Source organism: Anastrepha obliqua, chromosome 5 (genome assembly GCF_027943255.1).
Source record: "Anastrepha obliqua isolate idAnaObli1 chromosome 5, idAnaObli1_1.0, whole genome shotgun sequence".
In the NCBI taxonomy this organism is placed as follows: Eukaryota; Metazoa; Arthropoda; class Insecta; order Diptera; family Tephritidae; genus Anastrepha; species Anastrepha obliqua.
Genome location: NC_072896.1, coordinates 40,306,488 through 40,321,784, shown reverse-complemented (window position 1 = coordinate 40,321,784; position 15,297 = coordinate 40,306,488). Strand labels below are relative to the sequence as shown.

Below are 15,297 nucleotides of genomic sequence, written 5' to 3'. Positions count from 1 at the left end.
GTTGTGGAGGAAATTTAAAAAAAAAAGAAGAACCAAAAAATATAAAGAAAAAATATTGAAAAGCCCCAAAAAAGTATGAATGAGATGTTATTTTACTTTGTTTTATTGTAACTAAATTCAATTTAGTTTGTTTTATTTTATTTTTTATTTTATTTCTGCCTATTGGGTATGTTATACCTGTATTAAACATAACATATCGAAATAAAAGAAAACATTAATGAACTAAAATCGCCGCAAGCTGCTTCTTTGATTGATTCCATGCTGGTGGTTTGCCGAAAGCTCGCAAAACTACCCAAATGCTGGTAAATGTAGTAAAGTCTGTTAAAAAGAATTACATATCATTGTGTTTAAAAACAATTTTCTTACGAAAATTTGCCAATTGCTTCTGGGGCGATACTCACAAATTTGTTTGCTTACATTTGTTCAATTTTCATTTTGACACTTCTTCTCTTTGCCAATCAATGTTGCTAGCCACATTTCATGGCAAGCCAAAATGTTGTTGGCGAAATTTCATGGCTGTAAAGTTGGTGCTAGCTTTTAAAGTGAAAAGGGTATTAAAAAACAAAATTGTAGGGGTTAATTTTACGCCACATTTTAGTTATATATTCATAAACCATTCGAGGAAATAAAACTGTTTTTATATTTTTATTTTTGGATTTTATTTTTCATAATTTTGTTTTTAGATCTTTTCCTAGAACGATTGTTTTTAAAAGTAGTAAAAAATAGAATTAAATGAGGAAATGATATGCAAGCCGTTAATAAGCCAAAAAACGTAAACATTAAATATTTAAAAGGCATAGCAGTGTACTGAAAGCTACTCATATCATCTTAATCATCGCAGAATGATGGATTTCCAAATTTTTAAGCTCATAACCGCTTTGTGATTTGTTATAGCGTTTTTATATTCGTCTCAAGATTGACTACATTCCATTTATTCGTAATTTAGATATAAATAAAATGTGTATGTACAAACTTACATACATTAGAATGCGCTAGAAGCTTATTTGGAGTGTGACTAGTACGCGTTTGCTGTAATCTAAACATGAAGTTTTCGAATTTTTAAGCGTACGAAAAATCGTACATGATAGTCTAAAAATGGAGTCATGCCTAGGAGGAAGTGTTCAATAACGATTAACATTTTTGGCTTAGGATCATTGGCAACTTTTGGTTTTGTCATTCACAAATGTGAAATAAGAAACATGCTGAGAGTAGCTAATTTAGGTAACGAAAGCATTTTTGTTGAGCCCTGTAGTTGATTAATAGTAAGACATGGACTGAAAAGTCCCGAGCCTAACACATAGATGGTACTAGTTTTATTGCATTCACCACTTTTTCAGTTAGTACTAACCTTAAAAAGAAAGCTGTTAAAATTTGATGATATTCTATTTATCATTTCGTGAGTGAATTTGCTAAGAGTGACACTACTTTTGTCACTTTCAAAACAAAAAAATTCTTGTTTTAATTTTATACTACTTCTTGATGGGAAAAATACCGTTCAAGCGAAGCAATGAATTGAAAATTGTTATGGGAACTCTGCTCGAACAACAATAAAACGATGGTTTGCTGACTTCTCTTCTGGTCGTAGAGATACCGATGATGAACAACGCAGTGGACGTCCAAATGAGGCGATAACACCAGGAAACATCAAAAAAATCCACAAAATTGTTTTAAATTATTAAAAAGTGAAGTTGCTTGAGTTACCTGACATCGTAAAGATATCGAAAGAATGTGTGGCCTTTATATTGCATGAGCATTTAACTATGAGAAAGCTCTGTTCAAGGAGGGTGCCGCGTTTGCTCACTCTTGACCAAAAACAAGAACGTGTTGATGATTCTGATCAATGGCAAAACTACATGAACTGAACTCCCACATCCACCGTATTCAACAGATTTGGCTGTTAGCGACTACTGGCTGTTCGCAGTCGTAAATAAAATGCTCCCCGGTAAGAAATTTCGTTCGAATGAAGTGGTTATTTCTGAAACTGAGATCTATTTTGAGGCAAAAGTAGTATTGAAATTCTAGAGCTAATTTTTAACAAAAAAAAATCGTGTTTTCTTTGTTAGGCCCGGAACTTTTCAGCCCATATATTATTGTGGTAAAATATAAATGACGCGTACATCCTTTATTAGGAGCTTTTCTTTGAAGGGAGTGCTACAGTTTAATATCACATCTGAACGGATGGATGGTTTTTATGAGTAGCTTTTTCATAGCAGAAATGCTTTCAGAGGTTTGCCATTGCCTACTGAGCATCAACATTTCCTACCATTTAATGTTGTTTCATGCCCACAATGGGTACCGAGCCCGCTCCAACCGAATCCCAGTCACGGACAAACCCACTCGCTTATGTCTGTCCATAAATTCTCGCAGAAAAGTACTCGCAATTAATTATATTAACATATATAAATATTAGTTTAAAGTTTGGCCAAAAATAGGGAAAACGATGAGAAAACATATCCTCAAAAAGGGCTAGATTTGTGCAAAAACTTTTAGTTATCGCACCGAAAGTCTTAAAACTATATAGTTCGACAAGCCTTTCCTTTTCTATGTTAGACTAGTTTCCGTTGTATTTTTGTTCGTCAAGATTTTAATAAAATCGGTGTTAAAGGTCATAAAGTGTTTTTGCGTGTTTTTACCTCAACTTTTCTCAAAAACTTGCCAATTATGTAAGGATTGATACTTACACTATATTAACTACGAACGTAAGTTTCAAATACAAAAAAAAAAACAGTTTTTAATAAGGGTCAACTTTTAAAGTCCAGGATTTGGAAAAAAAATCTATTTTGTGGACCTGTGCTATATGCGTTATTCGTGGTCATTTGTTAAAAAACTCGTTTCATTTAGTTCCACAACCCTTTGTATTTATCTATTGATGCTTTCCATTTCAATTTAACCGGGCTATTCGGGTCATGTTCTTCGATTTCGATGTAACTCAAATATGTTGCTCTCTGGTCAAAATAATGAGACGCGTATTTTTTTGTTCGCCCGAAAAAAATTTTTTCAAGAGTTATCGGCAATTTTGTTTTTCGGCTCAAACTCGATTTTTTTTAATTATATAAGAAAAATTTTTTTTTAAATGCCCATAACTTAGTCAAAAATGAACCGATTTCAATAATTCTGGGTTCAAAATTATCGTAATTACTTACACGAGCGACTTCATGTAGAAACAATTGCAAAAAAGTAGTTGAAAATTTTTTATTTAGCAAAAAAGAAAAAAAATTTAAATTTTTTCGAAATTCAATATTTCAAAAAGTGTATTTTTGTTTTTTTTATAACTTTTTCCAAATCAAAAGGCCATCTCAAACTTTAATTGAGCTGAATGCCTAGTAGCTAAAATGCGTTGTTTTTGAGTAATGAATTTTTGAGTAAAAAACCTGTTTCGCACTTTTTGTTTTTTGCAAAATAAAAAATTTTCAACTACTTTTTTGCAATTGTTTCTACATGAAGTCGCTCGTGTAAGTAATTACGATAATTTTGAACCCAGAATTATTAAAATCGGTTCATTTTTGCCTAAATTATGGGCATTTAAAAAAAAGTTTTTCTTATATAATTAAAAAAAATCGAGTTTGAGCCGAAAAACAAAATTGCCGATAAAGCTTGAAAAAAAATTTTTTCGGGCGAACAAAAAAATACGTGTCTCATTATTTTGACCAGAGAGCAACATATTTGAGTTCGAATACCCCGGTTGAATTGAAATGGAAAGCATCTATTGAAATTTGCCTTGCTCCGGCTAACTTTTTCTCTGTTCAAAGCTCAAATAAATCTTATAAAGGGTGGTGAAATTTCAAGGAGCGATGTTTGAATGTGAACCAGACCTAAACGTCAAGTTTTTTTCTGCATTTCATTTGACATTTTTCAATTTCAGACCAACTCAATTTGAACCATGAAAAAATACACAATCGAGCAACGTATTAAAGTTATTTAGGCTTATTATGAAAACGGGCGTTTTAAATCAAATGCGTGATTTTTTCGGTCAATTTAATCGTCCAATTGTGGGTACAATCGGAAAAATTGTGCAAAAGTTTGAGCAAACCGGGCCTGTAGGAGATGTGAAAACACCAGTGCATACTCGTACAGCTCGTACTGCAGAAAATATTCCTGCCGTTCGCGATAGTGTGGTTGAAGAGCCGTCCACCTCAACTCGTCGTCGTGCCCAACAATTGCACCTCTCTCGCTCGTCGTTGAGGAACAGTATGCATAAAGAATTGCATTACACGCTTACAAGGTGCAATTGACTCAAGAACTAAAGCCTCTTGACCATTTCAAGCGTCGTCAATGGTCAGAATGCTGGCAGGAAATGACAACAGTGAATGACCAATTTTCGAAGAAAATCATCTTCAGTGATGAGGCACATTTTCACCTCAGTGGATTCGTCAATAAGCAGAATTGCCTCATTTGGGCGAATGATAATCCAAAAGTGATTGCCGAAAAACCAATGCACCCACAAAGAGTGACTGTCTGGTGCGGCATCATTGGGCCGTATTTTTTTCCAAAATGAGGCCGGTGGAGCAGTTACTGTGAATAGTGTTCGCTATCGTGAGATGATAACCAATTTTTTATGGCCCGAATTGGAAGATATGGATGTGGACGATATGTGGTTTCAACACGACGGTGCCACTTGTCACACAACTAACGAAACAATGGCTCTTTTGCGCGAAAAATTTGATGACCGAATAATCTCACGTCGCGGCGATGTCAATGGGCCGCCAAGATCATGTGATTTGACACCGTTGGACTTCTTTCTTTGGGGTTATTGGAAAGAAAAGGTGTAGGTCGATAAGCCAGCAATAACTTAAGAGTCCTTTAGCTCTAGAGATAATTCGGCACATTAACGGCATAGAACCTCAATTATGCCTCAGCGTCATCGAAAATTTGTACCATCGGATGGAGGTGTGCCGCCGAGGCCGGGGCGGCCATTTGACCGATATTTTGTTCTATGCGTAAGTGAGCCACTCCAGTATTATCATAATAAAGAGAAATGACAAAAACTTCCTAAAAAAATGTATTTTATTCGAAATCAACACCGGCCCTTGAAACTTAACCACCCTTTATTTCTTACCTTCTTTCTTGATAGCCCTATACTTTTAAAGTCGACCAAACCAAAGACCAACTTTATTCATTAGTTCTTTCTTACAAACTAAAACTTATTTCTAACCTTAAATGAATCCAAGCTTACAAATTAGACTTACATGAAGTAATAATGGAACAAGTTAACAGAAGAGACGGTTATGTTATAGATGTTAGCAAGAGTATGTGGATAACTATAAAGATAATGAAGAATAGTAATAAGAGAGAAATAAAAAGAGTGTGGTGGGTGAGGTCAAATATAGTCACATACATTCAATAATACATAATACATTTTTGAATCATGTTGTTAACTATAAGTTGCTACATACATTAAACAAATTTTTATTTTAATAGAAAAATGTATACGATAAGCCGCCAATCACGTCAACGAACTCTTTGGGTATACGAATTATGTATGTTTCGATCGGCGAAGACACGGGCACTTTCAACTTTGCGCAAGATTGCAAGAGCCGAGGAACAATTCAGGAATGATATATACATCTATGCTTTTTAATAGCTTTTATTAAATTCTCTTCAAACATTTATGAAAAGCAAATGTAAATAAACAATTTCTCCTAAAATTCACAAATGAAGCTAAACCAAATCAAAATAAATGAACGACAGTGGTGTTCAAATACTAATGTCAAAAGCGCTGTCAAATAGAACATTAAGATTTTTGAAACTTCACCGTACTTCAAGCGCTTCAAGCAAAGCTGCCGTTTGTTCTCATTTTATATGCTTTGGTATTGTTCTACTTATTTTTGTAAGCAATGCCAACCTACATTGCGCCAGCACCTTAGATATGCCATAATTTTTTGCCGAAAAATAAGAAAAAAACCTATGGTAAACAATTTAGCGGGATAAAGAATAAAAAACGGATAATAAAGCATATTAAAGTTCGGGATATTTTTCTGAGATTAATATGTATTTTTTTCTTTCAAAGAACGATGGCAACGATGACAACATCCGATGAAGCGACGCTTGGAGTGTTCGAGAGAAAGATTCTGCGTAAGATTTTTGGACCTTTGCACGTTGGCAACGGCGAATATCGCAGACGATGGAACGATGAGCTGTATGAGCTTTACGACGACATAGACATAGCGCAGCGAATAAGGATCCAGCGGCTACGTTGGCTGGGTCATGTCGTCCGAATGGATACAAACGCTCCAGCCTTGAAAGTATTCGGTGCGGTACCAGCTGGTGGTAGCAGAGGAAGAGGAAGGCCTCCTCTGCGCTGGAAAGATCAGGTGGAGAAGGACTTGGCTTCACTTGGTGTGTCCAACTGGCGCCGGTTAGCACGAGAAAGAAACGACTGGTGCGCTTTGTTAAACTCGGCCAAAATCGCGTAAGCGGTTATAGCGTGAATTAAGAAGAAGAAGAAGAAGTTCTGAACTCATTTTTAAAGAGTTGTACAACTTTACACTCGAATATATCAAATTACATTTCTCAGAAAGAGTTACTTCAAGCGCATGACTGAAATAAGAAAGTCTACGCCTTTAGTTCCTTAACACGAAGGCACATTTTCACGGTGACGTCACAGGTTATTGGCCGCCATTCTGACTTGTGCAGTTCTATATCTTTGTAGAAGGGGCAGGCAAAATAAATAAAAGAATTGAATTATAAAATTTACGTAAGTGTGTATAAATAAAATTAGAATTTTAAAAATCAGTGCTTTAAAAGTCGTAGAAGATGGCGTAAACCTCCACTTGGAAGATGCTTTGAAAACTACCCATCGGCATAGAACGATTTGCTTTGGGGCCATATATACTAGCGCCTATGCCTTCTGGTGCTTTCAAGCCATTTGTATATCAGTGCAGGGTACACTCTTGTAGTTTCCTTTCAAATACAGATGTACTCCAGTTTACTTTAACGTCGAGTTTAATTCTAAACTTTTTCTAAAATTTAACGACTTAAGTGATACATTCCTGGGTAGTTGTACAAATGGGAGCTGCCGACTCAGCGATTCCATGTTCTGCGATGACATCACTTTTCCCTTAACGAGACCTGCCCTAGTAATACGTACGTTTGGTTGATTGCTGAATAACTACGAGTATGTGAAGCGGTGCCAACTCGAGCACTACCTTCATCGCTGCTGTCGAGCAGGTTCGTATCGCCTCGTGATGCAAGCGCATGCTAACCACTGAAACTTAGTCAGGGCTGCCCGCTCTGCCGACAGCGGGTCTCTTGATACCCAAGCAAAAACTTCATATGTTATCATTAGCCTTATTATCATGATGAACATCTATCGCAGAACTCTTGGGCTCAACCCCAAGAGGTTCTTGCTAAACGTTTTCAGACCATAAGAGCATCTGTTGATTGGACATGGAAGCGTTAGCCTGCCTTTTTCAGTAAATCTTGGCATCCAGGACAAGGCCAAAATAATTAACTTCGCCTACCAATCCAATTGTCACTGACGGCAAAATATATTCAGCGGAACTGACCAACTCAGTGTATTACCTTTTTCATCATGCTAATGATCGATTTGGAACTGAAACATCATTCTTTCGCCATTTTTTAATTTTTCGCTGCAGTAGAAATACTCAATGTACCAGTTTTAAGCGTACAATTTCACAGCACTGAAAAGCTATTTATCCAGAAAATTACGTCCACCAATATGCGTTAAGAATTGTATGTGCAAAATAGGATTCACCCAAACCAAAAAAATGCATTTATAAGAAGTTTCAAAAGACGCGAATAGATTTCACTATTTTTATTCAAAATACGGCTCTTAACATTTATATTTGAAAAATGACAGCAGCAATATTCTCAACTGAACGTCCAGTTTTGGCCTGCCAGTCCTTGAAACCTCTGAATTGTCAACTCATTCGTATGATTATTTTCACCAAAAATTGACGAATTTTGCGATATGTTGTTGTTAAAGTGCGACCATTTTTATAATAAGTCAATTATTTTAACCTTTTGCTCTATAGTGTAAAATTTTATTTCTGTCTACTTGACAAATGCCAAAATGTCATAAAATATCTGTACCGTGTAGAAATTATTCACTACTGACATCTAGGCATCACTTGTGAATGACCCTATCTATATTTGTTTGACCCAGACCTAAGTCAATTTTTAACATTGCACCTTCAATAAAATGCTGAAAGCATTGTTGCTAGTGCTGCCACAAATATGTAATATATTTATTTATAAGTATATTTCATTATATTAAATAAATAACTAAGACCATAAATACAATTCTTTTTTTTCACATTAATTCAGAGCATTTTGCACTCATTCAAGCACACAAACATACACACTCATACACTTGTGTATAAGTGTCTATAACACTTGGCAAACAATGCACCCTGGAGCCTGAGGGCAGATTAGCTCAACTGAACTTTGTCATCGAAACTTAAACTGCATAAAAAATAACAACAAAGTAATCTCAACCCAACAACTTTGCGTAGCATTTAATTCACCTTTGGTGTAAAGGTGTATGTCAGGCTGCACATCTTACACTTTTTTTGTAATTTGTTATAAATACAAGGAAAACCGTATATTAGTAATTTTATTCAATACAGCCAAAGGTATAGGCACTAGCAAATGGTAAAATGTATTGATTTCAAAGAGAAAGTATATTCCGCCTTGTATATATATATATATCTGCCTTGTTTAGGAAATCTCAGTGTTGCCTAAAAAAACTTTCATCAACAGAGAAAAAGGGGATATTTCCCAACATTTTGTGATAATTTATAAAGAAATAACAAATATTTTCATCAAATATCTTATCATTCAGTTACATTTTTGAAGTGAAACTCCTTAGGCGTCGATGGATGAGCGAAAATGGAGAGTAAAATTTCAAGGCAATGCAACGTTTTGGGCATTTTCGTTCCGCGAGAGAGAAGAATGGTATAACGTATAGGAAAAGAAGAAAGACAGCTACCTCATATATATCTTAGATACACTTTAGGCTATTTTTCCTGAGTTTTTCCTTGTGGTTTCTAATTTCTAGTGAGAAATACCACTCGGCGCTTGTTTGTTGGTGCAAACTTGTAAGAAATATATTTTTGATGCCTACTTTTTGGCGTTATATTTCCTTGGTGCCTACTGTTTGGGACGTTTTTTAGTCCCAATTTTTTTGGTGTTTTTTTGGTGCCTACTTTTTGGCGCTTATTTCCGTTTCCTGGCTAGTACTTGTGCGTACTATAAAGTGCTATCCATTCCGGCCTCCGGTTTATTGGTATTGCCTTGTGATAATTTGTGCCGTTGCTGCTTTCCTGGAATCGCTGCGTTTAAGCGGGTGAAACGCGTTGTTGCCACGGTTTGTGTGCGGCGTTTACCTACACCGGTCGACCCTTCTCCGTTTTTTGTAAATTTTGTCTATTTGTATTCTCTGCAAATGTTGTGAATTTATTTAAATATGTATTCTCTCTCTCTCTCATTCTCTCTCGGGTCTCTCCCTCTTTCTTTGTCTACCTTGAAAGTTTCACTTCTGTTATGTGTACTACGCTACACGCACTTGTTTTGTTTTTTTAATTTTATACTGCTACTCTTTTGTCTAAGATATCAACATGTCGATTTAATTCTGTTGGGTCAACGTTGTCTTGATTTACCGCATAAAAATATTTGTGATCTCTGCACTCGATTTACGTTCCCAATTTGACTATAGACAAAAAAAAAACGATTTCGGGAATCCTGTGCTTGAGCTTATGAGAATTTTATTTCCGTCTCATGAACTCGCTCAGCTACATTTTAAAAGTATTATCATCCACGCCATTTATTGCCATGTGTTATTCAGCTGCTTGTTTCTGAAATCTTGACATAAAATAATAATCCCGATAGGTTAGGATAGGTTTTCGTGGCAGTCGGCATAGAGTAGCCAACTCACTTAGACCATGTAGGTCCATTGTGGTATCACTGCGTGACACGGAAACCTTACTGGTCATTTTTTTATGGAACCAATTAGACTCTCTTATGAAGCGTAGAAAAGATTTTAACTCAACACCGTAAGAGGGGGCAATTACAATTATACTATACTTGTCAGAATAAAGGTAACTGCATAATTAGGCAACACAATAATAAGCAGACAGTTCTACTGAAGTACTCCCAGAGGACCCCTCCCTCTCCCTTCTCCTCTAGATTTTGGCAGTGAACTCCTTGCTGCTGGCCCTAAAGAGAGGCGGGTTGCCACGTCACAGCTTACGCTGACGATGTGGTAATCGCGGTTAAAGGCAAGTAACTGGACAGAGAGTAGGGGACTCGGAATAAACCGCGATAAAACTGAACTAGTTCCCTTTACCAGGAAACATAGGCTGCCTACAGTCTCCCTGCTTTCAAGGGTGTGGTGATTCCTTTGAAAGAGAATGTTAAATGCTTTGGACTCATATGAGACAGGAAACTTACGTGGAAATGTAATATTGATAATAGGGTACAAAAGGTCAACATTGCATTGCACAATGCAAAAAAGCGGTCGAAATCAAATGGGGATTAGCACGTCGTATCGCACACTAGCTTTACACTTCGGTAGTTCGGCTTATTTTACTATATGGAATACTTTTGTGGTGGCCATCAACTCAAGAGGCAAGTTATAAAACCACTGAGCAAGGTCCAAAGAACTGGGTTTTTATGCGTTACCGGCGCTCTAAGCACCACCCCACCATGGAGAAGAGAGGAAATAAATTTCCACACGGATGGATCGAAGCTAGAAAATAAAGTAGGCTATGGAGTTTTTTTAAAGAATTAGGATTAGAACTATCAGTCCAACTTCCTGACTACTGTAGCGTCTATTAGGCAGAAGTCTTAGCCATAAAAGATGTAACTGTGTACCTTAACACACACGCCACAACAAAAACTACGATAAATACCTTCTCGAATAGCCAGGCGGCCATCCAAGGTCAGCCTTATATGGGTTACGAGACATAGAGACATTGAAGGAAATTGCAAGCTCGATGAGCTAGTCCGAAAGGGTACTAATCTTCCACTGCTTGAAAACAGAGGCAATATTGCAATTCCTATGGTAACTTGCAAATTAAGGATACAAATATTATTCTCCAGGAGGTCAATAGGTCGTGGATAGGAGAAAATACTTATGTTACAACCAGGCTAATTTGGCCGCAATTAGATAAGAAAGGATAATCAGGAGAATTGCTCAACCTCGCAAAAGAGAACATCTCAAAGGTCATGGCTTGTGTCACCGGTCATTAGCTGTTAGGTAGGTACTCTTCTAGGCTAGGAATATTTTCGCATGAGTACTGCAGAAGTTGTAGACTCGAGGAAGAAGAAGAAACAATAATTCCGATAAGTGAAATATATTTAAATTTCAGTTTTTATAAATTATTTAATTTAATGTTCCTATCTTTTATTTTTTATGTCACAGAATTTTCCAATATGGACCTGAATTTTACTTTTTGTTGGTTTTGAAGCTTGAAATTTATTTGAATTAATGCAATTCTTAATTATTATTTTTTTATGCTTTCAAAGTGTTTATGTACTTTTTGTACCATACAGTTTTTCGTATGCAATTGAATTAAATATACATCTTTACTTTGAAGCAATAAATAACCTTGGCTTTGTAATCACATGCAAGATTGAAATTTTGATTTACTACTTGATTTTGCCACCCAGAATTGGATACCTCCAAAACAGGCTGTTTAAACGCTTCAGCAGCTTCTTCAGATGTTGAAAAACGTTCACTGCGCATTTTATTTTTGATATTGGGGAGCAAAAATAAATCATTAGGTGCCAAATCAGGACTGTAAGGTGAATGACCCATTAATTCGATCTTTTGGGTGAAAAACTTAAAAGCTTTTTTATGTGGGCCGATACGTGAGAGCTCGCAATCGTCAATAGCGGGTGTTTTCCCGAAATCTTCTGGCAGTAACTGGTTCTGTATACAGAATTGATCATTTTAGGTTTTTTGGTGGTATAGTTGCGATATGACCACATTTTCTGAAAAAAAAAACAATCCTAATAGTCACCTTTGAGGCGCTTCTTCCGCTCTCAACTTTTCTTGGATTAAGGTCGTCTTGGAACACTCATGCTGCCGATTGCTGTATACTGCTCTCATTTATGCCCAAGGATGCCTCTCTTTCGCGATATGTCACATGATGATCTTGTGTTATCGATTGGCGCACAAAATCGATTGTTTCTGGCATAACAGTCATTTTTGGATGGTCTTTATGAAATTCATTCTGCACAGATCGACAGCCACGTTGGAGCTCGTTGTATCAGCGTTTGACAGTGTTTGCTAAGTGTGGCGCTTCACGAAAAGCACTATAGGTAAGTTGATCAATGAACTCCTGTCTCGATAATCCACGTCGAAAACCATAGTAAATCATCGCAAGAAAATATGCACGATTTAATTCCATCTTTTGGGTAAAATTAATTTTTCAGCTCACTGAAAAAGAACAAATAAAGCTCGTAAGTGAAAATGTTCTATGTAAGTTTATGCTAAAAATACCAAACTTTCTGATAAAAATATCGAAATACAGTTCATCACACGTAGTGTTGCAAAGGCGAAAAATATAAAAAGCAGCCCCCCTGGCGGCCGCCGTAGCCGAATGGGTTGGTGCGTGATTACCATTCGGAATTCACAGAGAGAACGTAGGTTCGAATCTCGGTGAAACACCAAAATTAAGAAAAAAATTTTTCTAATAGCGGTCGCCCCTCGGCAGGCAATGGAAAACCTCCGAGTGGATTTCTGCCATGGAAAAGCTCCTCATAAAAATATCTGCCGTTCGGAATCGGCTTGAAACTGTAGATCCCTCTATTTGTGGAACAACATCAAGACGCACACCACAAATAGGAGGAGGAGCTGGGCCAAACACCCAATTATATATATATATATATATATAGCCCTCGTATAACTCTTTGTCCAGAGAGTTTGAACAAAAACCACGCCCACGTGCCGTATAACATGAATGATGCCAAATTACTAAAATTTGTTGCAACAAATGAATCTCAAAAAGAAATACGGCACAAACTTTGAAGTACAAGAGGTACCACGCCCGTTTATGGGCGAATGTATGTATCTCGAAATAGGCTTAATAAAACTCGCTCAAGAGATATATAGATTCATTTAACTCCTATCATAGGGCGTCAAAATCCGATCTTAGTTCTAATACGATAGCCAAAGATCTTTGACAGTTGGTTTGTTTGTGAAATCCGAGGCAATGTAGTTAATGATTCGTTAACGAGTTAAATAACAGTCAAGTAGATTGCTGGCACGGCTGTTCTAGTTTGGTAATAGAATACAATCAGCACCTCCAAGCAGGTGTTTTACTTCTTTTGGTCCACGAGTGGTATTTTGTTTCCCACCCACCTTACACATAGGCCCAGCATTCCCCGATCCGCCAACTGGGGACGCCTGCAATGGGAGACAAGCAACTGAGCACCTCATTTTGAACCGCATAATTATTATTGAAATCGTTTTTATCCGATCCACTATGCATGTGTAAAAAATTAAAAAAATCTAAAGTTTCGTTCATTCCACTATGTTTAGTTTGTTTGATTCAACAAATTCACAGCTAGCACAAATTTAATTTTACTGAATTGCGCCGAGGTATATAAAGTTCTGGCTGGGCCGAGTTTATCTAACCTTGTTTGTTCTTGTCATTAAGTTTACAGTACAAACATTTTCCGCCTCTATTAAACTATAAAATTGTACAATTATAAGATTTACTTTGTTTTAAGTTTTGATATTTAGAATAAAAGTGTATATTTTTTCGTTTCCACTTGAAAACTAGTCATTTTCACAACTTTCGTGTAGTTTAAGCTACTTTGAGTCATAAGGTAGGACAGACCCCTGTCACGAAAATGTTTAACAGGGAACTTAGTAGAGGTTAACAGTAAATGGATTTTTTTCGTTTGATTTTTTTTTATAAAAAAAACAAGCAAGTTTTATATAATTGTTGTTATTTAATGGTCACAAACGCAGTCACGAGTGTATGCTATTTTTAAATTTGTTTACGCTCAGTTAAAAAAATTTCAATGCATTATTTACTAATTTTTCTTTTTCTTTTAAAATTACAGTTTCACACATGCCTGATAAAGGCGTGAAAACACTTGGGGCGGTAGATCAGATAGTCTCTATTCTCTACATTTGAAGTGAAGTAAATTTGCGTGACGTTGGAAGTGGTTCGAATGACTGTGTACTTTAGAATTACAGTAATTACATAATTGTATGAGATATTTTAGGCCAATAGCAAAATGAGCCGTTTGCATGAAATAGTGCATCCTGTGAAAAAGGAATTTCGTCGAGATAAGTGCGGATTCGATCACACGCCGGCGGATGATTTTGTAAAGTCACAAGTAAGTATGATAAAAGATTCTCGCGTAACTGGTAGATTAAAATATATTTCAAAACCTTCTACAAAAACCATTTAAATTACATTATTGTGGGTGGTCCATATGCCAACACATTTATTCATTGGCAGAGCCCCACCCACTGTTGACCAACTTAAGGAAAAATTGGAAACTTATTTCTAAAGTCAAGTTGCCTGCACAGTTCGTTTATTGAAAAAAGGCTTTCGCCGAAATAAAGTATCCACCGCGTGTGCAGAATGGAAGTTTGCGAAACTAGTTTGCTTGTGGACAGAACTGACGTTCCATGAATATGGCTGCTGTGACAAAGGCTGTGTACCTCAATTCAGGACATCATACAGCCGTTGATATCAGCAGCTCAAAATTTCACATTATAACAAGACATTCACGTGAAAATCTCAGGTTATTCGCTTTCAAGGTCCACTTGTCTCAGTAATCCCAGACAAGCGTCTATGTCTTTAGTTATCGCTTCTTATTTAGGGCCCTACATCTGCTCCTGGACCCATTCGCGTGTAGTGCAAATTTTGAAATGTAGAAATTTAGAGCATTGTTTTTGACGATCTTTGTTTTAAGCAGAATGGCAGTCACTTGCAACAGTCGATATTTTTCCGCAGAGTTTATCCATTTTGGATATACACCGTTGAACACATTTTGAGTTAGTGCAAGGGGTCATAATTGCTTCAATAGCCGCTTGGGTATGAGTGAAAATGTTTGTCGGAGTACTAAGATTTTCCCAAGTTTCACATAAACTTAGAGGTTGTTACTCAGCGCGTCATTACGATTCACCGGCGACATTCTCCGTGCCAATGTTTACAATTTACGTAAAATACAAAACTGAGAAATCTAAAACTTACAGCTCTCTACGTTTTCTAAGTTGCGTGGAGCTTAGGCTAACCAGGCTGATATGGTAGGCTGATATGGTAGGTTGGCCTAAGCTATGTATGTAAAATTATGTCTAAGTCTTGGCTA

At 36.6% G+C, this 15,297-nt stretch overlaps 1 protein-coding gene across 3 annotated transcripts in view; it reads left to right on the top strand.

Moving 5' to 3' along the window:
• Positions 1–15,297, top strand: part of LOC129248589 (protein rolling stone) — a 53,712-nt gene that overhangs the window by 26,215 nt on the left and 12,200 nt on the right. Inside the window, exons 2-3 of one of the 3 annotated variants that reach the window (XM_054888203.1) lie at positions 14,038–14,139; positions 14,203–14,316. In XM_054888203.1, the coding sequence (XP_054744178.1) occupies positions 14,215–14,316 (102 nt within the window). In that variant the 5' untranslated portion in view covers positions 14,038–14,139; positions 14,203–14,214. Of the gene's footprint in view, positions 1–14,037; positions 14,317–15,297 lie in introns of all 3 variants that reach the window. The other 2 variants (XM_054888202.1, XM_054888201.1) reach the window with 2 other exon arrangements.